The 27,250-nt window shown below is 45.5% G+C and overlaps 1 protein-coding gene across 14 annotated transcripts in view; it reads left to right on the top strand.

Annotated features, from left to right (window-relative positions):
* MAPK8 (mitogen-activated protein kinase 8) overlaps window positions 1–24,544 on the top strand; it is a 34,519-nt gene extending 9,975 nt beyond the window's left edge. For 6 of the 14 annotated variants that reach the window (XM_044448180.1, XM_044448178.1, XM_044448179.1 and 3 more), the window contains 6 exons: window positions 4,284–4,355; window positions 8,357–8,539; window positions 8,859–8,983; window positions 15,148–15,211; window positions 17,158–17,235; window positions 18,850–20,277. In XM_044448180.1, coding sequence (XP_044304115.1) covers window positions 4,284–4,355; window positions 8,357–8,539; window positions 8,859–8,983; window positions 15,148–15,211; window positions 17,158–17,235; window positions 18,850–18,995 — 668 coding nt within the window. In that variant the 3' untranslated portion in view covers window positions 18,996–20,277. The other 8 variants (XM_044448175.1, XM_044448181.1, XM_044448182.1 and 5 more) reach the window with 8 other exon arrangements.
* Window positions 24,545–27,250: the final 2,706 nt, after the last annotated feature.

The following is a 27,250-nucleotide window of genomic DNA, read 5'->3' as shown; positions in this document are numbered from 1 at the left end:
AAGGGAGAAAGAGAAAGATACACCCAACTGAATGCAGAATTCCAGAGAATAGCTAGAAGAGATAAGAATGCCTTCTTAAATGAACATTGCAAAGAAATAAAAGAAAACAATAGACTAGAGAGGACCAGAGATCTCTTCAAGAAAATTGAAGATATGAAGGGAATGTTTCATGCAAAGATGGGCATGATAAAGGACCAAAATGGTAGGGACCTAACAGAGGCAGAAGAGATTAAGAAGAGGTGGCAAGATTACACAGAAGAACTATACAAAAAAGAGCTTAACGTCCCTGATAACCACAATGGGGTAGTCACTGACCTCGAGCCAGACATCCTGGAATGTGAAGTCAACTGGGCCTTAGGAAGTCTGAGCAACCCATCTCTTTAAAAACTTGCCACAATTTGTTGTGATCCACACAATCAAAGGCTTTAGCATAGTCAATGAAGCAGAAGTAGATGTTTTTCTGGATTTCCCTAGCTTTCTCCATGATCCAGCATGTTGGCAATTTGATCTCTAGTTCCTCTCCCTCTTCGAAATCCTGCCTGTACTTCTGGTAGTTCTCGGTCCACACACTGCTGGAGCTGAGCTTGTAGGATTCTGAGCATCACTTTGCTAGCATGTGAAGTGAGTGCATTGGTGCGGTAGTTTGAACATTCTTTGGCATTGCCCTTCTTTGGGATTGGAACGTAAACTGACCTTTTCCAATCCTGTGGCCACTGTTGCGTTTTCCAAGTTTCTTTGGAGCATTGTGTGGAGGATTGTGGGCAGAAATGACAAGAATGCATGTGTGTGTCAAAGATACTGCATCAGCTCCACTTTAAAATTGGAATTGGCCCTTCTCTGTAGGTGGCTTTTCCTTATACAGGCCCTTGCATGAATCTCTCAGGCTATCATAAGCTCACGTAATCGGCCCTATTAAATGCAGTGGATCTTAGTTCGGAGTGTACATACATAGGTTTTCCATCATAGTCTGTTCTTTAAAGAAAAGACAGCATAGAGGGCATCAGTGTACAATGTATCTCATATGAAAAAGTTCAGTCATAACTCAGCAATGACGCAAGAAGAAACAAAAGTATACCTGGGGATTGTGCATGTGTGTTTTCATTTTTTTAAAGAATTCATTAATGGACAATGGAAGGCAGTGAAGCATAGCGAGGTGTTTAAAAGAAGTCAGGTTTGATCGTTCTTATATAGATACTCTATGTGGCACTTGCCTGAGTGAAGAAAAATATTACCTTGTATGATTTGATTCAGGGTCACTTAATTTAGAATAAGATTAATGAAGTCATTCTTTGATTATTATATAAAGGAGCTGTTTGTACTTGTTCCTTTACATCTCGCTTCACCAGTTTGCTGTCTAAGAAGTAGGTGTTTTTGTGACTGGCCACACCCATTATAGTAGCCATATTGGGCAAGCTATCGTAGCCCCTCCATGAGAGTGCCCACAAGTGTCAAAATGTCAGGAGTGCAGTGGCCCATCAAGCCTGGGAACCCTTGCTGCACAGTATCTGCAGACTGAAAGCTCCAGCAGTATTCGCAGCCCTCATGTTCATACGGAAACGTCCACTTTGAAGCTGTGGGAGGATTACATTTTTTAATGTTCTTGCATGTTAAAAACCAGAACTTCCCTACCGGTAGAAAGCAAGCAGAAAATGGTCTAAGCAAGAACCTTTCTCTGTGATAAGCTAGAATTTTTCCCCCTTGCAGGAAGTTTTTGACTTAAAGGAACATTCAGCTATGGCTTCTCTGCTGAGGCCTGAAGTGTACAGTCCATTCTGTGCCTCTTTCTGCTATCTGCACAGATCAAAGCTCTGCTTTCTGACAAATGGAAAATAACCTGGCATCTGCTCTGCACCCTTTCAAGCTGTGTCCCCAGCAGTGCCATTGAAAGCTTTGCAAATAATGTGCATTTATATTTTAGCAAAATCATTGCCTATATCCTAGAAAATATTACTAGGAAAAGTAGTACAGTGATCTTAATAAAACATTCATGCCTAGTCTTATTAAAGTTAACAAGAGTTATTGAAGAAATGCAAAATTTTCTAACACGGGAAATCAGATTTTCTTTTTAATGCTTTTTGGGTTCCATAGACAAAATAAATGGCTGGTGAAAGATTGAATTATTTCATGAACAGAAATCAGGAACAGACAAATGGAACTCTCATTTTTTCCTGTTCATTTGGAGGGAGAGTGCTATTCACAGGGAATGTATCGCAATAGAATGTTAATGTACAATTCAATCATATATAACCAGCTGTCTAAGGGTGTTCAACCACCATTGATTTTAGAGATAAATGAGGATTAAATTTAGGGGTATAAATTTAGGGAGCTTGCCTTGGACTGAGTATTCCTAGGCATACCTAGTCCTGTATCGCTAGTGCGACTGGCAGCATTTCCCTGGGTTTCAGGCAGGACTTTTCCCTTCCTGCCTGGAGACGCTGAGGAGTGGACTTGGGGCTGTATGGATGCAGGGCATGTGCTCTAGCACTGAGCCAGGCTTTTGCTGGCATTTAATTGTACTTTAAGCCAATTATTTATTAGACTAATAATTTTTATTATCTAGTCCTCATGGGTTTCTCAATACAGTCTATTTGTTAAAGATTCACATATCACCATTTCAGAAAGCAAAACCAAGATGCAATTCAAAAATTGAAATAAAACATAATAAATGACAGCATATGAAAATAAAGCATATTTACTTGATAGCAAAGGAAGAAGAAACAGAGAAACAGAGCGAGTCAGAAGGGGTCTCCCAGGCCATCTAGTCTGACCCCCGGCTCCAGCTGGCTCTGCTCACGACATGCCCACCATGTGCATGTCCAGAAAGTGGGTACCAGGCACGCTTCTTAAGGAAGGCGTTCTAAAACCAGTGAGGTGCTCTCTTATAGTTGCTGTGCACTTATGTCTTGTCTTGGATGGCGGAGGGCACATGGAGGAGAGCTTCCAAAACTTAGATGTGCAATACACACATAGGCTGGCATGAAAGTAGACATTCCATCAGGTATTTGGGTCCCAAGAAGTATAGGGAGAGGCAAGCACTCACTCAGAAACAGACCAGAAGCCAATACTGTTTTTTCCTTATTGGTGAGATATGGTGAGACTGCAAACACCTGATGGCCATGTTTTGATTTTACTGTCATTTCCAAACAGCCTTCATAGACAAACCTGTATACAATGTATTACAGTTGTCAATTCTAGTTGTTAGCAGAATATGGATAATTGTGGTCATGCCATCTTTGTCCAGGAGAGGTACAGTTTAATCAGATAAAAGGCAGTCTTTGCCACAGAGTCTGCTTGGCCTAGTGACACGGCTAAGTGTAGGATTGTTAATGGCCTGCAGACCTGATCCTTTAGCAAAACTGCACCTCTCTTAGCAGATGAATCATCTGCCCCTACCTGTGTCTCGCTGGGACTAAGTTGCAATTTATTGATCCTCTTCCATATCATTATTGATTCTCAGTACCAATTTAAGAGGCTGCCGGTGGATTTCCTAACATTCCAGTCCTTAAATTCCTTGTTGAGGAATTCAATGACTGCTCATAACTTCTTTATTAGCCTGATAATAAAAAAATAACCTTCAAAGCATTAAGGTCTATCAGGGACATCCCCTGTGTGAGCTGCATGGAACGTAGAACATCTTGTGGGAACATCGTATGTTACCAAAAAGACCTTTTATGGCAGATGGAGCCAAGTATGTGTTCTAGAAATACATTTACACTTGATCCCATGGTTGCTTTCTTCCTTTCCTTGGTCCTTTATCGGCAGTTAATGAAATGTAGTCGTATTCTATCCTGCCACTTCTTTAATTTTCAGTGACAGTTTGCTTTGCTTCTTCTTTTTGTGCTACAAACATAGTGGATTTATGGTCTGTTGGGTGCATTATGGGAGAAATGGTTTGCCACAAAATCCTCTTTCCAGGAAGGGACTGTATCCTTGTGCTGCTGCAGCTGCTGAATTTTTTGGTAACTAATCTTTCATGGTGGCTCTCCCCTCCCCTCAAATAATCTTTCTTGGAAAATGCATTTTTCTCCCTAAAGGGCTAATACTTAATTTCTTCTGATATGTATAACAAAATTGTTAGCATAAGAAATTTAGTTCTTCTGAGGCTGCACCGAGCAGTAGGAAATAGTCTCTGCTGGTATAATAGTGAGCACATCTTCACCTTTTCCTTTGTTTTCATCCTGCAGTGCTCTTTATTATCACCGGGTGTAGTTTTTTTCCCCTCCTTAAAGCTTTTTTTTTTAATTTCCTTTCAGTCAGTTAATGTCATTGCATTTTATTTTCAGTTGACATTTGGTCAGTGGGGTGCATCATGGGAGAAATGATCAAAGGTGGTGTATTATTTCCTGGTACAGACCGTATCCTTACTGTGGGCCTAGAACTGAACTCTAAAAAGTTAAAATATATTCTAGCATTTTCCTTTCCAACATCATATAATGCTATCTCCAGCTAATGAGGCTTTAAAATTGCATTGTTTGAAAAGTTGTTTTTTCCTCTTAAGAGCTTCAGTGGTTTGTATAGGCATATTTACTTTGTAAGAAAGTAGTAAATATTTACAATATTTAAAAAGTTTGTGTTTGATTAACAGTTCAACTAGTCAGGAACATCCTAGATAATTGTATCTGTGTCTAACTTGGCTTGAACAGGAGTATTGCTGGTGGATGTCACAGGTAAAGCATAGTGTGAGATCCACTGGATAGTTAAACCCTATTCAGGTATTACAGATTCTCTGCAAGTAAACATCAGGAGTGAAAGCATGTTAGCCCCACGACCTTAGTCATCATTTTTTAATGTTCTACATATGGAAGATTTTATGAAGAGGAGAGCCTCCCCTTTCCATGAAAGCTTTCCCACACAATATGGAATATTCCAGATCTCATGGAAAACGGCCTCAGGAAAATAGGTCCTCCTATTCACAGAGCCACCTGCCATGAGTAGAAAACAACTTTGGAACAGGGTGGCACCAGGGCCTGTTCACAGTGCCTGAAGGTTATCTTGGGATTGCATTTTGCTTTTGCCTTTGCCTTTTCTTTGTACCCAAATATATTGCTTTAATGATTTATGATTGCTTTAGGCTTCTGTTTTAATAGAACAGTTACCTCCAGTTTTATGTGAATGCCTTTGCTCAAAATAGTATATTTAGTGTTTCTGTTTTCTTCTCTGTCACTTTTGAGTGTACTGATTAGAAGTTATTTTACAACTGCAACTCATTTATTGAATATTATAATTATGCTTACCTCTGAATGTCACTATTGCAGGGCAAGTGTTCCCTGATTACTGCGGAGGTAAATACCAGTTGACAGCATCAAATGCATTGCATCAGCTTGTAAGCTAAAGCAATACTTGGCCTGCACATGTATTTACCTTGCATATGGATAGGCTGAATAGTTCTGATGTAGCATCTTGCATGTTCAGTCAGGGGTTTTTTGGTAACACTTTATCCTGTAATTCTCAGAGTAAGGAAGATTTCAAAATAGTTTTTCTGGTGAAAGTTTGAAAGTGTTACTCTCCTATGAGTACCTCTTGGTTCAGGGGTGCGTGTGTGCACACACACGCATGGGGAGGGGAGTGGTTAATCCATATTATTAGGTAAAGTAATATGTTGCGTTAGATGGGTTCTTTGTGGCTCTGAAAGGATTAGTAGGCAAGCCTGACATCTGGTTATGAGTTTTAAGTTGGTATTCCCTGTTCTTAGATTCTGCTGGCTTGGCAGGCTGCATCACCAACCGGAGGGCTGGGGAACTCCTCCTGCAGCAGGAGTCCTGAGAGCTGAATCAGTCTGCCTGACACTGCCTGCAAGACTTAAAGAACAGTGCTCATAAAGCTAAATTGAAAAATTTGGAGGGTATTTTAGAATGTTGTTTTTTTATTTTTACTATGATTCGTAGCAGTCAGAAGTAATGAAGATGTCTGTACATGCACCTAAAAAGCAGATCAAATCAGAGTATCATAGCCATTGATGCGAGTAAGGTGCTAATAGTTAGCTAGGTCTCTGTGCAAGCCTGCACTGACCATACCCGTACACATCTTTTTAATGCTCCAAGCCTGTGAAGACTTTCCAAGGGAAAAGCCGCTCACTATGTAACAGATACGTACATTTTTTTATTTATTAAAACATTTTTATGCCGCCCCATTCGCCGAAGCCTCCGGGCGGCTTACAACAATAAATTAAATAATAATAATCATAAATTAAAAATATAAACATTAGAATAAAATACAAACATACAATATAAAATAAGTCGCCCTGGCCATACGGACACATTTATGATTGGAACTAGGTAACAGTAAACTTTACTGACCTCTGTAGTTAAAATGGACTTAAAATTTGTTGAAGTGGCATGGGCAGTTTAGTGAAGGCAGAAAGTCCGTTTTGCTCACCAATGTTTCCCTGTTATTTTGACTGGATGAGAATGAGAACATGAGGATTATTTTTAAAGTGACAATTTTTCTATTTTAAAACAGATTTTATTTCCTCAATCATAATTGTTTATCCTTATGTTCTCTTGCTTTTAGTGTCCAGTTGTCATTAGATTGGAAAGAAAAGAGTCAGGATCATTAGTTCCCAGGAAACACAGTGCGTGGCCAGTGTCAGGGCTCTTCAGTCCTCTCCAGCTTCCTTTGCTTGTCTCCAGAGAGCAGTCAGAATCCCCAGCAGGCAGAGGATTGCTTACGCATGGCTCTGTTTCATGTGCTCAGTGTGGCTGGTATATTGAAGTATACATTTCAGATTCTACAGTGCATCCTGCAGGCCAGTCCAGTGAGTGCAGACTGGTGCCTAGTGTGTGGCCAATTTCCTCATTTAGATGGATAGTTGTAATATTTGCAGGGAACTCTTCTGTGTATAAACAATTTGTGTGCCCTTTTTTTCTCTTCCACCATTCTAAGCGACTGATAAGAGACCTGTGTTTGGAAGCCTATTTCTAAAACAATTAGAATGTGTTAATGCAAAATGTCTTTCCTATTTTCAATGGAAAAAAGGCTGAGCACTCTATATAGATCCTTTATTGATTCCTAGCCTAATATATGTGCTAGGGATGCAATGAAGAACATAGCACAGGGGTCCTCAAACTTTTTCAACAGGGGGCCAGTTGAAAGGTGCCGGTGCCGGTGCCGGGCGCGGGCTGGAAAGGCGGTGCCGGCGGTGCGTGTGGGCCGGTGAGGGGGCAGGGTGCCTGCGCTGAGGCGAGGGCAGGGTGCTCAGGCATGGCGAGGCAGGGGTGGGTGCACGGGTGAGGCGGGGGCTGGCCCGCACAGCAAGGCAGCGGTGGGTGCGTGAGGCAGCGGCTTGCTCGCTAGGAGATTATTTTCTCCGAGCGAGTCCAAGACGATCTCCATGCAAGCAAGCCGCTGCCTCCCCACACATGGAGTGAGGCGGGTGGCGGCGGGCACGGGCTCAGAGAGTCCAAAACCTCTGAGGCGGGCCAGATAAATGGGCATGGCGGGCTGGATCTGGCCCGCAGGCCATAGTTGGAGGACCCATGGCATAGTATATAGCGGCTTTTGATTTCGAAGTATCCTTAAATCAAAATTATTTTGCCTGACTTTCTCTGGTCCCCTGGTGGTGGCATAAGCAAAAGTACCTTAATATTTTTATGGCTGTAGAGAAATATTTGCTCATGTACAGAGGCTTGTGCAAAGAAAGATAGATGGTTAGTCTCCTGTTCTGTGCATCACTGAAAGCCTGTACAGGCACAGAAGTCTCAGAAATTGAAGGCTTTCACAAGTCCAGCATCCTCCTAGGCTGAAGCCAGCAGGGCAGAAGGAGCAGTGGTGGTGGTCTTGGCCTCCCCATCCTGTGTTCAAGGGGTTTTTGTCTCCCAGACAGGCAATGAATTCCATCTAGTGATGGTATTTTGAACAAATAGAGAAGAAGACTGGGAGATGCTCCAGGCAGCTCATATCCTAGTCTCCCCATTCTCCTCCCCTCCCCACCCACTGGAGTGCCCACTTTTCTCCCTGCCCATGGTCAGTCTTCTGACCTAAGAGGCTAGGCACGAAGGCTGTTCCCTGGATGAGGGGCAAGCCCTTTCCCATGCAAGAGTGCTACCTCTGACCTCAGAAGGGGGGCGGGCATCTGTGATATCTTAGGGGCCATTGGATTGCTCTTCAGATTGAAGTGCCTGAAATGTTCACTGGCTGTTCTTCCAGATGTCTTCTGTGCACCAGATGTGATTTTCCCCAGCCCTGATGTGATTAACAACTGCCATAGTTAAGGAGAGCAACTGCTAGGCTCTGTAGTTGTTCATTTTTGCTCTTCTGATGTTGGCCAGCCACAAGTGTCCTGTTCACTGGTATGTTTTTAACATAGCCCTTTTCCTGAACATGAGATATGCAATTTTTCTTAGCTCCTTGATCTCAGATATTGATCAATGGAATAAGGTTATTGAGCAACTGGGAACACCTTGCCCCGAATTCATGAAAAAGCTGCAACCAACAGTAAGAACGTATGTGGAGAACAGGCCTAAATATGCCGGCTACAGTTTTGAGAAGCTCTTCCCAGATGTCCTCTTTCCTGTTGACTCTGAGCACAACAAACTGAAGGGTAAGATTTCATTGGTTTTTTTCCTGATAAATTTAGAAACTTTTCCCTAGCAATGTGGGAGACAAAACACTTGTGTGAACTTTTATGGGTGAAGTTTTATTCTTTTATTCTGCCTGACCTTCTCCCCCTGTGCACGCTATGGCAAGAGTAGCTATCCACATCAATATTGAGCCAGTAATTAACAAGAAATTATTTACTTTCTTTATTGGTTTGGTTGTATCCCCAAATCTATGTAATCAGTTCACTTTTATTTTGTGTCTTGCTTGCTCCTTGCTTTCCTACTGCCCCAAATTAAATCCTGTACAAAATGTTCTTGCAGCCAGTCAGGCAAGAGACTTGTTATCCAAAATGCTGGTGATCGATGCAGCAAAAAGAATCTCAGTGGATGAAGCTTTGCAGCACCCATACATCAATGTTTGGTATGACCCTTCAGAAGCAGAAGCAGTAAGCGCTTTATTTTGGATTCTGTGATAGTAGGACAGCAGAGTGTGATGCCTTGTGCCAGAGAGGGCAGCACATTAAGGGTTTCCCTTTGGCCAACTTACTCTGCACTCTTTGACAACAGTTCGGGAAGTTTTGTGGTAAACTTAATATTTTCTTGAAAACTCATCTTTTCCAAAAGCTGAGCCAAAAGTGAGAATTGGGAAGGACAACAGCAGACTTCACCAGAATCAGAATAGTTGACCTTTCTTTAATGGGAGTATTGCAAAAAGGCTCAAGCATTTTGATTCTTGGAATGAACCTTTGCACTTTATTTCTTCTTAGTGATGTCTTCACATTATTAAATTAGGTAGTGCTGTGCTATCATGCCAGGTGACAAAGGCCACTTGAGAATGAAAGAAAGGGGAGGGAAATTGCTGGAGTGGGAAATACTTTGTAGGCATGGAACACCCAGAACATATCTGGCCCAGCACAATTTTTTCCCTACCCTTTTCCTCCTGTTGAAGAGTATTGTGCATTTGTTACATGTGTAGCACTCCGTTTTCTTCAGGAGCCTGAGATGGTGTGCATGATCTGCCCTCCTCTCCATTTTATCCTTAGCAGCAGGTCTGTGAAGTAGGTCAGGCTGAGTATCAGCCACTGGTCCAGTGTTACCCGGGCAGATACTTGCACCAGCGTCTTTCTAATGGATCAGAGTGGGGCTTAGAATCAGGGTCACTGCAGTCCCATCACCTGCCTCCCAAAATATCTGCAAGGTGCTGTGTTTTCGGATTTATGCTTGAAGTTGAATTATTATAGCTTTCAGACAATTTTTAGAAATAACCTTTATTTTTATTGTCATGTTTACTCTGTCCGCTCTTGAATGTTTTAATCCTAAAAATGTGAACACTTTTAAAGCTGGTATCAGGCCTCTGTGCCTTTTGAATGATGATGCTTGCTTCTTGTATCAAAATACATCCTGGAGCAGAGTGGCACTTGTTTTCAAGACATGTGTGTTGTGGTCCCTTAATTCCTCTGACAGGTTTTCTGTCGCACACATTGATAGGTTTGATGCCTGTGCCGAGCAGTCTTTCAGAACCTTCTCACTTTAGCTGCTAGTTCCAGGCTCCTTCCTTTGGGCAGCTCCGGGTGTAGCTCCTGCCTCCCAGTCATTTCCTTTTCATCCACCACCGCAGTGGCAGAATGAGAACCTCATCCATACTAATGGCTTCCCCCCATGACTACAGTTCTCCCCTCCCCTTCCCCTACCCCAGCCCTGACCCTCATCTGGCATTGCATCTGTCCTTCCTTAAGGAGCAGTCTGTCGGCACAAACCGGTGCCAAACTCTTGATATCAACAGTAAAGGTCAGTTGGGTTAAGGCAACAACATTTTGTACTAAATGTCCTACAACTATGCCAGGGTCAGGACCAAAACATTACAAGACCCATAGGATCAACTTCTATGACAAACCTATAGTTTGAGTTTGGTGTTTGGGTAGTTCGAGACTGATATTGGAAGGCAGTACCAAGATAGTTCCCCATTGGGTTCCACTTGTTGGCGTTGCTCCTAAAGCACATGCACCTTCAGTTTTGCCTCAAAAGCACTATTCCCATAAGAGTTGATCCCTCCATTCTCCCTTGTGGTCTCTGCCTCCCACGTGGGCTGTGCATCTGCTCCGAGTCAGGAAGCTGCTGCAGCGAGCATCCAGTTGGGTGGCAGTCCCTCCCTTCCCTGATTCATGGGAGCACGAGGGAGACTCCTTGTCCATCTCATCAGTTCCTCTTTGGACACCATTGTGCCTAGATTGGGAAATGCTTCTCTCCTCACTTGCATATCGAGCCTTCCATTGTTTTCTTATCCTTTCTTCTCTCCAGCCTCCTCCTCATGTTCTTTCCTCCTTCATGAATCCACTCTCTCATCTGACACCCCCCCCCAAAAACAACTTTTCTACCCTCTTTCTATCTCCGCTCTTGAAGTTCCCCACAGAGTTGTCCTTGCCTTGTTCTTGCCCACCTTCCCCATCTACTGCAATGGCATCTTTGGTGGCATTTAGGAACTGTTCCCGCTGCAACAGCGGCTCCCCGCGCCCCATGGCTGGGCTCTTTGCCTCCTCTGCCTGTTTGAGGGGCATGTTGTGGAGGCCTGTTTGCCCTGTCAGGCCTTCAAAAACAGACCCAGAGATGCTGGGCTGACTGCCTGAAGGCCAAGCTATGAAAGAAGGCCCTTCAGGTTGCTGACACCACTTTGGTGGTCAGGGAGCCCCCCCCCCCCCCCGTTGACTTGCACTCACCCTGACAGGGTGATTTGTCTGGCAGCTGTATGGCCAGGAAAGTAGCAAATGCCACCAAAAAATGGCTGTCACTGTTGCCCCCAAAGAAAAAGGTGGTGCCACAAGAGCCCCCATCAGCCTTCAGTTCTGAGGATCTGCTTGGCCTTGCCCTCTGTCCAGTCACAATCGCTGGCTCCAAGAGAGGACCTGGCTCATGTCACTGCTGGAAGGGGAATTGAGAGGAGCTCCACCAGATCCCTGACCCATGTGCTGCCCCCGGCATCGGTTCCAAGGCGACTGACACCACCTGGGGAGCTCCCTGCTGAGACTTGACACCACCCCCCTCAGAGAATGAATGGCTCGAGGCTGAGACCATCCATCCACTGTTCACTGTCATTCACATAGCAGTTGACCCCTGGGGGATGCTGAGACGGAGCCCTGTCTCCTCTCGCTGGGTGGGGCTGGGCCTCTGACTGGTCGCCGCCGTCACATTGCTCCCGAGAGGCTTCCAGAGCATTGCATGGCAATGGCCTGTGCACGCCTCCGCCTCCAGGGAGACCAGTCTTTCCATGCTGCAGTGCCTGGCTCCTGGTTGTGCCACCCAAGGCAGATGTGCAGCATCCTGTGCACACCGCCTGCTCTCTGCTGCAGACCCTGGGACTATGCGTGAAGCATGAGAAGTGTGTTCTCTCCCCCTCCCAATCCATTCTCTTCATGGGGCCCACCTCAACCCCCGCTTGGCAAAGGCTCTCCTCCTGGCATCCATAGCAGCTGCACTCACTACCCAAGACGTTCCCCAGTCTCAGCACATGAGTAACATCATGGCCCACTGGATACAAAAGCTTGTCATAGAATAGTAGCGTTGGAAGGGGCCAGAGGGCCATTGAGTCAGTGCAGGACACCAGTTAAACCATCCCACTCTGATAGCTGCCCACCTGTGTCGTGAGGCCGGAGCACTCTTGCTCATTCCTCACCCAGGAACAGGCAATAAGGGTTTAAAGCCTTTTATTCTAAACAACTTCAAAAACATGCAGGCAATGAATAGTACAGGAGCTGTTAATGGCAGTTCTAAGCAAAGCAGCTGCCCCCTCCTTTCTGACCTATCTCAGATTTATGACGCACTCTTCACCCGAAGACACCCCTCCCCAGGGCGGCCAGATAAACTCCTCTCCCTCCTTCTTTGTCTCTCTTCTAATTGGCTCAAGGGCCGAAGTCTTCTCCTCAGCTGGGCATTCTCCATGGCAACGGGCTGTCCCACTGGTTGCCCAGCAGCGTTATCTTTTTGAGGAATGCAGCTCTGCTCAGGCTGGAGAAGAACTTCATCAGAGTCAGGTGGCGAGGGCTGGGGGGGGTTGTGCCATGGGCACCAAGTAGAAATCTTTTTGCCTAAAGCCTGACTCTCGCTGGGAGCTTCTTGCCCTCTTATGCGTGCTAACGACTCCTCTGAGTCGTTAGGCATGACAACCTGCTACTGTGGGCAGAACTCTCCAACTGGATGACCAGTGCTAAAATGGTTGAACGCCTGCATAATATGCAAGAAGAAGACTGTTCTTTCCTCTTCAGACATCAGACTCTTCAAACAGTAAGAGTCTGGGGCTGGGACTTGGGCAATCTGGGCTCCAGTTCCTGCATAGCCATGGAGACGACTGGGTGACTTTGGGCCATTCATGGACTCTCAGCTCAACCTGTTTCACAGGATTGTTGTGGAGATAAGATTGAACAAGAAGAGGAGAATGATACCAGCTGCTTAAGAAGAAAGGTGGCATATGAATCTAATGAACAAACAAACAAACAAACCGGGGTTGCCAGGACTCCAGTCAGTGCCTCTTGGAATCATTCTCTACCAAGATGGCTAAGCCATCATCCAGACCTCCTTGGAGCCTCAGAAAGCCTTCCAGAATAAATGCTGGAAGTGGAAGTCCAAGTGGAAAACCCCTGACCAGCTCAGAGGTTTTGACTCACACGGATGAGCTTCTGGCACTCCTTCCTTTTTCAGCCATCCCAAATTCCTGCAAACATGTCATCCGATTAGCAGTGACATTTGCTTCTGGTTTGACCTGTTCACAATGCAGGTCACTCCCACACTAGTCCCCCTTGCCAGGAAGATGAATGTGAGGTGCGGAACATCCTGCAGCAGGTTGCCTGCAGTCCTGGTTCCCTCTCTGTCTCTCTCACATGGGGATGAGGGGCATTCTGAGCTGTGCCATTCTTCCCCTTCTGCTCCTCACATGAGTCATCGGCAGGAAATGGAATGGCAGTGCCTTCCTGCTTCCTCATCCAGGCGACATCTGTGACTTGTCTTCTTTCCAGCTACACCTTCCTCTGCCTTCATGGCTCCTGGAACTCCTTTATCATGGACTAAAGAAAGCTCAGACACCCAGATCTCAAATTTTTTCACCACATGGCATGGAAAATGCAGGCTAACATGAGTTCTTTTGAGCAAGTCTTGGAGGGATAAGGTTGTTCCATGACAAGATTTTCCTCTCCTCCTGAAGGTGGTGTTATGGGTCCATTTTATTTATTTTTGTCTGAAGAAGTATTGTTACTAACATTTCTTGTTAAAACTGCCTCCCCATTGGAAGTAAAACTTCATATTCAACACTGGTTTTCTGCAACACAGGGCTCAGTTCCTCATCTGTGTGCTCTTTTGGCCCAAGGATATAGCACCGTGTATCTCTTCAGTATTTTTACAGGTAGGCCATATCTACTGTACTACTCACCTGCCAACTCACTCACCTGAGCGTGTTTGCAGCCGCTCGGTTAGAGCTACAGCATCCTCTTCTGCTTTCCTATGGGATATTTGACTTGAGTTATGCGGTGCAGCAACTTGGAGATCAGTCATGCGCTGCTGTCTGGATGCGAGAACATGGGCAGCTACAGCCTTTGCAGGGTGTTCTTCTCCCACATCCTTGCCATGGAATCTGCTTTAGTGCATGCTTCTTTCTTAGTCCTTTTCTCTAACTCAGAGACCAAAGAGGAGGAGGATAGGTTGCTCACTCACAAAATCCACTGTCTATTTTACTTTCATTTCTCACAATTTATCTTGTGGCCAACCAGAACTGAGCAGGAGCCATACAAAGAGTGGTGGAGGAGACTGTAGCCTAGAACTTTGCTAAGTTCTAGAAGGCTCTGGAGGACTGCTCTGTACAGACCTAGAACTCGCAGAAGAGGGTTCATAGATGATCACTTAAAGTGCAGTTTCAGGTAAGCAACCTGTCCTCACCATATATTATGATGAGACATGCTAACACAGTAGGTAGCACCCCCACATCCCAAATACATTTTGTCCAGCTCAGTGAGCTTTAGAACCCACCTGTTGAGATGCCATGACTCTCCCTCTCCCTCTCCCTCTCTCTCTCTCTATATATATATAAATATAAAATAAAAAGTTGTGTACTGCACTTGAATTCCTGTAATACAAATCAGTTGAACACCTCATGCTACAGTCTTCTGCACTCTCACTTAGAAATCTGGGTATTTGTTCAATATTAATTAATCTGATTCAATTTTATTTTAAACTCTTGTACATTAGTAATATTTTAATTTTCTGAATTTGAATGTCGTGCACCAGATTGAGTCCCAATCACTGGGAACAGTCAAGATATAGATGCTGGTCATGGTCCTTCTTCCAGAGAAAGCTCATTGGTGTGTTTTGTGCCCGAGCCTGTGACTTTGTCCCCTGTGATACTGCCCACCGCTTGTCTCCGGGGAGAAAGACCATTTGAAACACACTGAGCGGTTTATCAGGTTGCTGCCTAATGCACAAGAACTGAGGAACTGGTAGGAACCAACTAACTGATGGGCAACCCAAGCTAGAATGCTGGTATATGCCTGTTCCTAAGCTGAGGGTGTGGCTGCATCTTTGGAGCAACAGCCACTAACTCCTGTGAGTTCTGACTGCTTTATTCTATTGCCAGCCTCCTCCAAAGATACCAGACAAGCAGTTAGATGAAAGAGAGCACACCATAGAAGAATGGAAAGGTGAGAGCAGGATTTGTTATTTGGGATGCAAGCCTGGCTGGAGGTATTGATAAAGCATTTCACTTTGTCGGGTCTGTTATTTTAAGATACTAAGGTGCAGTGTGGTTGCAAATGAAATTTGTTCCCACATACCATGTGGGAAGTATCTGACAACTGTACTGGTTTCCTGAGTTAGTTTGAGTCTCTGATGCTTTAAAGACTTCTACTTTGTTTCTGCTCCTTCTCCAGCAGAGGTTTGTTATCATCAGTTTATTTGCATGTCTCTTTTCCGTGGTAAAACCATGCCTGAAGCAGCTTAAAACATGATCAAGAACATGTACTTAAATAGAACAATTGCAAATCATAATGAGGTTTAAATATTTACACATATGAAAAAAACTTAAATTAATAATTTAATAATTACTGTCCTAAGGCCAAACCAGGAAGAAATGAATGCTAACAGCAAAAATAGCCATGGGCCAACAACTTTCATAGTCAGGTCCCTACACTCCCAGGTCAGGCATCATGAGCCATGGGGGCTCTCAGGACTCACAACCGTGGGGGTCTCTTTTTAAGTATACAGTCTTAAAGAGACAAGTTTACACAGAAGATACCTACAGGAAGCCCACAAGCTAGAGAATTAATGCATGGTTACGTAATGCAAAATATTTGCTCTTTGTTTTTTTGTTTGGTTTTTGGCCATGGCAATGACTTTGTCCAATATTTCAATATCATAAATGGAGTATACAAATACGTTGTGCTAGTAAAAAGGGAACTAAGACGTTATATATTATAGATCAGTTATCTAAAGTTGAGTGAGACAATCTGTGTGGCTGCCTGTATTTTTGAATGAGTAATAGTAGAGGTAGTCTTGGGGTCAAGTGAGAAAGGGAAAAAGAGCCTGCAAATGTTTTGAGAGAAGTAAGCTTTTCCTTAGACTCTGGTGAAGACTATCACCTTTCCTAACCCCATGCATTTTAAGAAATACTTAAAGTAACTGTGAAGTATTGACCTCTCTAAATGCAATTTTTAAAGGCATGAATGGCTGCTCTTCTTGAGGCCTAATAGTTATGCCTCTACACTTTCCTTTTAAGTACGAAGAGTGCAGCCCTTGGAAAAACCACAGATTACATATCTGTAGTGTGCATTTACGATTTTTGTCCAACTTCTGAAGTTATGTCAGTTTTATTGATGTTAATACTATAAACACTACTGTAGGGTTTGACATCTTTGTAACCTTCTTGGTCTTCCGCTTCTCAGTGAAAACAAATTTGCCAGGACATATTTGCTCTTGGAAAGCTAGACCACCATAGAGTTGGACTTTAATCGAATTCATCTTAACACAAGGGCCTGGACTGCTGTTTATTAATATTGCAAGTATACTGAGAGAACTGTTACGTGATAGTGATGACACTATTTTTGTAATAAGTTCTGGGTGCTGATTTTAGAAGGGATCCAAATTCATCTTAATATATCTTTCATATGGTGGAAATAAAATCTATGATTGAAGAATAGTTTTCTCAGACACATTAGTAAACAAATGTTGCCTGCTGATTTGGCAAGAAAGGGAGGAAGTTTTTCATAATGCTTTTTAATGTGAACGGGGTTTCAGTCCTGAAGAAAGCCCTGAAGGTGCCGTTTCAATTGCTACTAATCCCACATTACAGAAAGCTTCAAAGAGTAAAAATTACTTTGATAGTTCCTCTGTCTTGCATCTTGATTTTAAAGGCAGTATAGACATTGGCCATCAAACCCCTCTTGGGTAATTTCAGCTTTTTCAGTTGCTCAGTTTTGTTAAGTGGGTCATAATGGTGTTTTTCAGTGGGTTCATTGCTTGTCTAGTGTGCTTTGTTCTTAGCTGATTGCTTAATAATGGAATTCTAGAACATGTGATTCTTTTTACACAAGACTGCATCTCTAACTTGTTGGAAATATTCTATAGATAACACTATGCATGACAATTTCAGAATTGATCTACAAGGAAGTTGTGGACCTGGAGGAGAGAAGCAAGAATGGAGTTATATGTGGACAACCATCGCCTTTAGGTTGGTTGCAATAAAAGTGTTTTTGCTTTAATTAATGCCACTTATGAAGAGTGACAAGTAGACTTGGAATCTTGGACAGAGTTCACTCATACAGATATGCCACTTAATTTTAACCTGCTGTCATGTACATAAACTGGAAGTACACGCATAGCTGCCTTTACACAAGATAATGGCAGCCCTCTGGGAGTCATGGAGAATCGGAGGAATGGCTTATAATTGGCCATTTGTCCATTTATTTGTTGGGGGGTTTTCTGCAGTGGTGGTGCTACTTGTTTTTGTACTGCCCAATAGCTGAACCTCTCTGGGAGATTTACAACACATAATAAAATAGACAGTACATAAATCAGCATAAAGCTTTTCCACACACACCCATTTAAAAACAGCTTAAAATAAAATGATTTAGAGTACATCTATAAAACACTTGGGAGTAAAGTTACACCCCTCGAGCTATTAAAAGTCTTTGGATGTCTTTAAATGCCTCTGCATAAAAGGCATTCTTAACATGACGTCAGAAGGATAGCTGACAGCAGACAGCAGCAGTTCATTCACTCTTCGTGGCAGGAAACATTGCCAAGAGGGCTTTGACTGTTGGGCAGTTTAGAAATAATCGTAATCATAATAATAATGACAAGCCTCTTCCCAGAGTTCATAGAAATGTTTTAATAAATAAAATAAAATAAATAGACCAGCCAGAACAGTTCCCAGCCGCAACACTGAGAGAAACCAAAGCGAAGTTCAAAGTAGCACGTTACTCTTGCACGGAGGTGGCAGCAAACGAGGAACCGGGCCAGATGTTCTGCGCACTTGTTCTGTCCCTGCTGCTCCCCCCTGCTCTCTCCTGCAGCCTACTCAAAATGGCTGGTAGTATTTGGAGAGGAGACTTGTGGGGGTTTGGGTTCAGCAGGCCCGAGCGCTTTCACATACTTCCCCCACAAGGTTGGCCAGGCTGCAGCTGGGGACATCGACGTGTAGGAAATGCACTCACCACCTGTAGCGTGAATAGCCCTTTGTGAAGCCAGTGGGGGCTGTTTGAGGTTCTCAGACGTCAGGAGGGACTCTGGGGGAAGCAGAGATCGATCCCAGCATTTTGTTGGGTTCAGCAACAGGTGCTTGAATCGCCACAGCCCAGCACTTTAGAGACAGAAAGGCACTGCTAGAAGAGAATGAGGGTTGGCTGCCCTAACCTACACTGTTGCAATGTTATTTGAGACAGTCAAAATTGTATTCAATGTTATTTTTCAATATCAGGAAAAATTAATGCTATTTTTAATATCAGGATGTTTCTTCTGACAGTTTGCAGAGAATTATGGACTAGGTCTATCCACCTACCCCTCTGATGCACTCCAGGTTATGTCTGTACATTCAGGGCCACAAGCCAAGGTGAAGGAGGCAAATAGGAGACCCTGGCTGACCAAGGGTTTTTCTTCTGCAGCCCCCTTGCTTCAGTCTCTGGTGCTGCTCTGTCAACAGATCAGGCACTGAATCCAAGAATTCGTTGTATGGGTAGGTTTAACTGGATGGTTAATGAGCAGGGAGTCCTAATAGAGCTGGAAGCTGGCAGTGAAAGAGGAGAGCTGCTCGCTCACAGAATTGGTGCTCTGTTTCTCAGCACAGGTTCAGCAGTGATCCGTGGCTCTCGCCGGCCGTCCTCGTCTTCATCCGGCAATGACATCTCCTCCTTGTCCACCGATCCAGCACTGGCTTCTGAATCAGACAGCAGTCTCGAGACATCTGCAGGTCCACTGGGCTGTTGCCGATAGCCACCCGATCCGCCGAGGAGTGGGAGGGGTCGTCTTGCACAAGTCGGTGGTATCCGTTTGGGGTGTTTTCGGAAGTGCTAATTTTAAGCTGTTTTTATATCAAATCAAAATGCTTCCGTGTAATTAACTGTACAGTATTAATTTAATTTGTCCTGAGTTTTAAAATCCCCATACATTTTACTTTTGTGCTGCTGCTGTTATTTTTAAAATTGCGCTGGGAAGACGAGTCCTCTTAAGTGTAGCACTGCTGCTCAGTTGTCACTTCACAGCTTTACTTAAGGCCTTCCTGCCCCTTAAATCTCTTTACTAGGGGACCTGCATGTGTTTGCAGACCCTTTTTCAGTCCATAAGCTTAAAGTTTCATTTTTAGTCATTAGGAGAAACATCTAATTAAATACTCAAGTTCAGCAACTGGGAAAGCAGGCCTGAACATGGAAGATTCTCGCAGTGGTGAGGGAACATTGTGTGACCTCTGGCAGTGTTTCATAAGCAGGAAAGCATTCTTCTGCCCAAAGGAAGTGACATGCAGCAGAAGATGGGCGTCTGATCATGCAGAACAAAATGGTGGCACATGATTCAGCAAAGTTGCAATGCGACTACGCTCTTCTAGTTCACATTAGCTTGTTTCTTTACCCTTGACCACAGTCAACAGCACAAAATTAGGTTCCCCGTGTTGAATGTGGTTCTGGAGAGTCTGTTTCTCCCAGTGTTCTTTTTTATTTAGACTAGCACAGGTTTTGGTATGAAAGTACTTTTCCCCTTGAGCACTAGCCTCACCCACAGGTTCTGGTTCCGCAGTGAATGCACTACATAAGAGGACCACACGCGCTGCCGCATACAAGGCCATCCTGCTGGATTAGCAGCCCCAGTCTGTCACCCATAGCAGAAATTTCGAAGCCATGAGTTTCACATGGAGATGCCATTTTTGTATGAGGTCCTGGAAGAAAGAGAGCGAGAGCGAGAGGAAAGAGAGTGAGAGAGCGCAATGAACTATGTAGAAATGTAAAAAATAATGTGAAATGGTGCTGCTCCTCCCGGAAGTATGTTAAATGTTTACAGTACACATTACTGAATTATATTTTTGGTGCAACTGACTTATGTTCTGTGCGAGTACAATAATCACTGAGAATTTGTCCTTAGAAAATGCATTGTTTTTGTGAATTTAAGGCAGTACTGACTGCCTTATGTAGTTAGAAATATTTTATGTACTGAATATAAATGTAAACACAAATGTACAGCAGTACTGCCTACAGAACTAATATTAAACAGAAGAGCACAAGCACATTGTTGGACGCGATCATGAAGCGGAGAGAAGGAATGATTTCCCAAGTAGGAACTGAAGTTCTTCAGAGTTTATCCGTCCAGTAAAATTTTGGTGGTGATGAAGAGAGGGTGTCCCTTTCAAAGGTCACTTGGGAGGTTCAGTAGCTCTAAGAAAAGCACCCAGTGCACAGTCCCAAGAGAACAGGATTGGATGGCTTCACATGGTTGATCCTGGAGACGGCTTAATGTTGGCCAGTGTATCCTTGCGGTGGGAGTGGAGGCGCTGGCACTTACTTTTGGCCCTGCCAGACCCGACTGAGGGAGGATTGCGGCACACTTCCTTCTGAGGGGTGATCTGAGACCTCTCCTCTGGCGCGCCACATCACACTACCTGTGGATGCCTGACTGCTGCTGGCTCTCCCTGCCCCCCACCATGCTGCGTAGAGCAGTGCTTCCGTTCTTGGAGAGCTGCAGGCGGTCTGGCAAAGCACACTGGCTTTCTCCTTCCGCGCCTGCCAAGGCTAATTTGCAAATAATGGCTGGGGAAGACAGAAGACCCAGGCGATGGAGAGAAGACCCAGCCAGTGAACGCTTCACTGTGCCACCGTGAAGTCTACAACTTGGTAGTCCTCACCCTTTAGAGTTGTGTGTGCCAAACGCTCAAAGCTTTTGGTTACTGTGACTCTCAAAACCCTCCGTTTATGGTCATGGTTTATAATGTCATGTGCTTTGGTCCCTAACTGCAGCCTGGCAATGGGTTAAATTGTGGCACCTGGCCGTGGCCTCTGGGGACAGACTGGGCTGACCCCATGCCTATTTCTCCTACCCCCTTGTGACAGTGCAGAGTCAAGCCTGGACTGCAGGGATCCCTGACAGCAGCCACGTTTATTTCATTTATTTAATCTATGGATTCATTCATTCCACATCTATGCCACCCCATGACCCAAAGATTCTCTGGGTGGCTCATGAATGCATTTAATAGATTCTGCATGTAGGGTCCATACCACCCTGGGGAAATTGTTAGCACCATTTTCAGAAGGGTGGGTATATCTGAAACCATCACAGATGCAACATGCTGCATTGTGTGTACCAGAATGTTAAGAAACCCAGCTAAAAAGACAGGAGGAGAGAGAATGGGCCGGCTGAGCCATACCTGCGGTAGGGTAAGCCCCACTCTGGACATTTGTAACCCTTCATTTCCCAGGGAGATGGCTCTCTTTCCAAGCAGCCTCAAGCACAACAGGAACACCCAGAGCACAGAGGAAGAGACTAAGCATCCCACCTTTGCCTGCTTTTTTGGTACACACAAATTTGACACAGTGATATGTATGAGAGACATAATCTGTAGACAACTGGAAGCTCACCAGAAAAAGTGGGAGAGTTCTCACTACCTTGGCATCTGACCATCTTCTGTTGAACTTTTTGTGCGAGATCTTCACTTAGGAAGGGAGCCAAATAGAGAGGAAGCCTGAAAACACTTAGAATCATAGAATAGAGCTGGAAGGGAGCAGAGCGCCATCAGGTCCAACTTCCCGCTCAGTGCAGGACTCCGAGTTAAACATCTCTCCCAGATTGCTATCCAATTGCACTTGACTATCCCTAGGGTGGGAAAACCTACAACTTCCTGGGATATTGGTTCCATAGTTATACTGCTCTAACAATCAGGATTTTTTCCCCAGATACATAGCTGGAAGCTGGCTTTCTGCTACTAGAGCCTGTTCTGTCCTGCACTCTGGGATGATTGGGAAGAGATCCTGCCTGTCCCCTTTGCAACAGCCTTTCAGGTACTTATGGAGTGCTATTATACCTTCCTCCAGGCTTCTTTACTCAAGGTGGAACATGCCTGGCCCTTTCCACCTCTCCTCACTGGGCTTTCTTTCCAGTCCCCAGATCATTCTTGTTGCCCTCCTTAGGATCCTTTTCTTCAACTAGTGCCCAGGACTGGACACAGCATGCCAGATGAGGCGTCCTGGAAGCCAAGCCCAGGAAGCCAACAAGTGCCACCCGAAGCCCCACATGTCCCACAATCCCCACAGAGCCCCACTCATGCATCCCTGGTGCCACCCACTCCTATCGCTGCAGTATAGCATGAGGCCAAGGGTACAACTTGCATCTGAAAAGGGAGAATATGAGTGTCTATTCTGACGAGAAGTGATGCAGTCTGGAAGTCTGCATTGTCTGGGATGTCTGGATATTACCAGCTGTGGGTTACCGTGTGCACCAGCGTATAAGGCGACTCACATGTAAGATGAGGCTGTTACTTTGGGCTGTTTAATGTCAGAAATATGAGACAACCACCCATTTTTGCTTCACTGTTTCTGGTTTCAAGGGGTGTCTTACCTGCTGATATACACAGGTATATCTCTTGCAAAAAAAAAAAAGTGAATATCTCTAGGAAAAAAAAAACACATGAGTATCTCTTGAGTCTTCACATCCACTGAAAGACGAAACAGGTGACGCTGGCTACTGCAGAGATGAAGAGCGTGGCATCCCCAGAGTCCCTGGAGAAACTTGCCTTTTTTTCTTTTTTGTTAGAGATATTTGCCGTTTTTCCACTTTTGCAGGGTCCTGCACTTTCAGGCACCCACTGGGACTTAGAGTCCATTGCCCAGGGATACAGGGGTCCTACTGTATGATGAAAAAATTTCACCTGGTGTGTAAGACACCCCACCTCTGATTTTTGCCTTGCTATTTCCTGTTTCAAGGGTCATCTTATGCACTGGTATATACAGTAAGTGTTGGAAATGGCCTGACAATGTAGATGGCTCCTTAGAGGAGGTTATTTTCTGACAACTCTACCTTTTTTTGTTCTGGCAATTTAAAAAAAAACCCAACTGCTTTTTTCTGTGCGCAGCAGGGTAGGAAAGTGAGGAATCTGTTCTGGGGGTGGGGCTCCATCGGATGCTCTGAGCACCTCTTCCTGACCTTCAGCTCGCTTTGCCAAGGCCATTCAGGTTGGGGTCCACAAGTGCTGGAGGGGTGGATCCGGCAAAGCTTTGTTGCAAGCCAAGCCTTGGGGAACGGGCTGCTTTGCTGCCACGTGCCATCAAGTCTCCTCTGACTTGGCATGGCTCTAGGAGTGAAAGCCCCCAGAATGCCCTGCCCTGGACAGCTCTGCTTATTTCTTGTAAAATCGAGGCTGTGGTTTCCCATCACAGAGTTGGTCCACCTCATTCTTGGCCTCTTTTGCCTTTGGCGGCCCTTAACATTACTGTGTTCTGCAGTGCATCTTGCCTTCTCAGGATGAGCCTGAAGTAGGACAGCTTCAGTTTTGACATTTTTGCTTCCAGGGAAAGTTCTGGTCTGAATTGGCCTAGGACCCACTCGTTCCTCTTTCTGTTAGACCAGTGTATTCATAAAGTTCCTCTCCAGCAATAGGTTTCAAACACATCCATTTTCTTCCCGTCAGCTTTCTTCACTATCCAGCTTTCATACCATGCACAGTGATTGGGAATACAGCTGTGTGGGTGAGCATGGTAATTTTCTTCAGTGAAATGTCCTTAAACTTAATCTTTTCTAGTTCTTTCATTGCTCTCCTTGGAAGTCACAGTCTGTTGTTTCTTGGCTGCTGTCTCCATTGTAATTGATTGGAACTGGCAGCTGACTGTCACTCCTGAAATTTTAACATCTATATTTTATATTTGAGTGCTGTTCTTTTTAAAAATTCTGATACTCTGGGAGCCTTTAGCTATGCATTTTCAGACTCAATTATTCTTATTATATTTTTATATTCCTATTATGTTAATTATTCCTGTTTACTTGTATATCTATTGCACCAGAGTTCTGATTATTTGTACAATGTTGGAGATATGAATGTTGACTATTTTATTTAATGCTACCATTATGTTATAATTTCATCGTTAGGTATTGAGTTCATCAAAATCGTTGATGGCTTATGCATTTTTGTAATGAGCAGCATGTCGTATCAGTTGCCCATCCTTTCAGTACTGGGATTGCAGAAAAGCAGTGTATAAATACGAGCTGTAAGGGAGACCAAAGGGCAGTATATGTCCAAGCATATTTATTGCCAATCTCAGCCAGTATGTCTGTAGCCTCCTCTTCCCCAGAAGGAAGGAAGTACAGAAGGAAGGGGAAACTTTGATCTGTACATTTGTATGGAGAACAGCTTCCTTTGCTCTAGTGAGGGCAGTGGCCTTCTGTCCTGTTCATGATGGAGGCTTAGATTTTCTGTGTTTTGCATTTAATTTCTTAGTGGGATTCCTGAGATTTAATTTTGGAGTATATGCTTGAGGAGAAATTAATAAAATAAACTTCATGACCAATTACGGAAGGTTTTGTTTGCCACTCACTGGGATGGAAAGAGTTGGATGCAAACCTGGTGGAAAGAAAATTTGCAATTGTTTAGGGTCACCCACCCTACTAAAATACAAGGATCAGATTATTTCTGGGAAGTTTATAGCCTCACCAGTTATTTCAAAATCAAAGCAGAGGGGTTGAATAAAAGCACAGCCAATCAGAATCAAGCTTACCTTGCCCAGGTCCCTCTTATGAATCTTCTGAGTGCTCGTCAGAATCAATCCCTTCTACTTGCGTCATTGTTAAGACTGAACTTTTCATATGGGATGCATTGTACATTGACGCCCTCTGTGCTGTCTTGCCTTTACAGAACATAGACTGTGATGGAAAACCTATGTATGTGGAAAACCTATGTATGTACGCTCCGAACTAAGATCCACTGCATTTAATAGGGCCGATTACATGAGCTTATGATCGCCTGAGAGATTCATGCAAGGGCCGGGATAAGGAAAAGCCTCCTACAGAGAAGGGCCAGTTCCACTTTTAAAGTGGAGCTGCTGCAGGATCTTTGACACACGCATGCATTCTTGTCATTTCTGCTCACAATCCTCCACACAATGCTCCAAAGAGGAGAGTGAACAAGCCCATGGAGGTGGCAGATCAGGCCTTGATTTCTGGAACTGCCTGAAGTTTTTCAGTGGGACAAGTTTTGTTCACAGTGATGGTTGAAGATTTTCAACTCAGACAAAATAGCATCACCATTACAAAATTAGCCCCAGTGAGAAACTGAAAAATCACCGTTGAGGAAATAGCAGCTCCGAAACAGGACTCACACTGTGATACTGTGAAAAAACAGGCTCAACACAAGGGCATTATTTGGGTTTTGCTGCCTTGGACTTCCATGGAAGAGCCTGAGCCCCTCCTGCCAGGGGTGTGTGATACAGGAACGACACTGAGGGCCATTCATAAGTGCAGACAGTAATGAAGTAGGAGTTGTGTTCAAGAAAGGTTCAAGGAAAGGAGAATTTTTTTTAGTTTTGGAAGACTTTATCCCCTCTTTATTTTGCAGACCACCGTGCTTTTCTGGTTTACAAAGTTCTCTGTAAATAATACAACATTTTATCCAGTAGCTTATGAATTCACATCCTTTTCCATCCTTGCATTTCCCCATGTCTCCGAAGCTGCAGTTTTTAACTTTGCTGGTTTTCCATGGGACCTAAAGTGTATCAGCGGTGAGCCTGGAGTGCCCTCCTGCGGCCACTGCTGTGAGCTGAGTTGCGGCCTCCTGCGCCCGCCAGCCCCGGGAAGCAGCAGCAGCAGCAGCCACTGCGGCCCAGAACCGGCTGCATCCTCTCTGCAGAACCTGATCCCACCAGCCCAGCTGGGAGCCTGCGCTGGAGCGTCATGACTAATGCACTGACACTGCGAGATCGATTTTTTGGTTTGTTTCTAAACAAAAAGTCGTTTACATGGGTAGACAGTACAGCTCGCCCTTCAGGCGGAGGAGACAGATGTTTTTTCCCAGCCTGGGTGCTGGTTTCCTCCTGCGCTTGCTACCCCAGCTGTGCATGATGGGAGCTGGAGTCCAGGAACATCTGCTGGTCCCATTGCCCTTGAACTAGTCTTTCAACAGCCCTCTTGAACGGCAGCCTAAGCATTAAAAGGAGATGGGGGCGGGTAGCCCAATTCATGGCATTTGGGATGTGTTGGTCTTTCAAGAAAAACGCTTGTTTGTTTCCCTACATATCAGGGCATTGCCAGCCATGCCTACTCGGATGTAAGATGTGTGGCACACACAGGAATGTACTCCGAGGCAGAGTGTGTGCAGGAGCGCAATCTAAATGCAATGCAAACGGGCAGGGCAGAACCTGGGACTGCCCCGCAGCACCGCTCCCTGAGACGGACTCGGGCCCCCACAGCAAAAGGGGTCCGGGGCGCCTGTATCCGAGGACGAGCCCCGCGGCATGTCTCCTTAAGGCCAGCCATGGGGGCCCGCGACGGAGGCTGGTGCGGCTCAGCTGCGGCTGCTCAATGCGCGGCATGTAAGGGCGCTGCAGGCGGGCGGGCGCCCTTCCTGGGATGCCGAAAGCTGCTCCTGCTGCTGCTGCTCGCCTGGCCCTGCTCCGGGGCTCCCTTGGCCACGCAGGGACAGGCTTCGCTCGGCTGCCCCGCAGGGCTGGTGTGCGGCGGAGATGAGCGCAGGGGCACCGGGAGGAGGGCAAGGCCGGGCAGGACCGCGGCGAAGGGAGCAAGGTCCTCCGCCGCGCTCCGCGAGCCACCTGGGCAGGACGCAAGCCGAAGGATTCGGGAAGTGGGCCACAAACTGCGGCGCGGGGAGCCGTGGCGCGGGGAGGGCAAGCCCGGGACAGCGGGATCGGGCTCCGGTGCCGCGCGCCCACGCCCGCGGCGATGCTGGCGGCTCCCGCCTGGCCCACCTCGCAGGGCTGTCGGGAGGGGCCCCCGGGCGAATACAGCGGAATGAGAGCTCGGCAAGAAGCCGGACCAACCCGGGGCGCGAATACAGACACGGAGCCGGAGTGCTTGCAAAGGCTTGCTTCGTGCGGCCGCGAGCAGCCCTGGAGGCGCCGGCGTCGAGCCGAGGCTGGGTCGGAGCGCTGGCGCGGCGGCCGCTGCGCGGGATCCGGGACGGAGGCGGCTCAGGCGGGGTCCGCAGGCGCGCCCGGCGAAGCGATCTCCGTCCGTCGATCCCCCGAGGCGGCGAGCGAGGCCGGGGC

This window comes from Varanus komodoensis, unplaced genomic scaffold (assembly GCF_004798865.1).
Source record: "Varanus komodoensis strain SLA01 unplaced genomic scaffold, ASM479886v1 scaffold54, whole genome shotgun sequence".
Lineage (NCBI taxonomy): Eukaryota > Metazoa > Chordata > Lepidosauria > Squamata > Varanidae > Varanus > Varanus komodoensis.
This window is presented reverse-complemented; position numbering and strand designations above follow the sequence as displayed.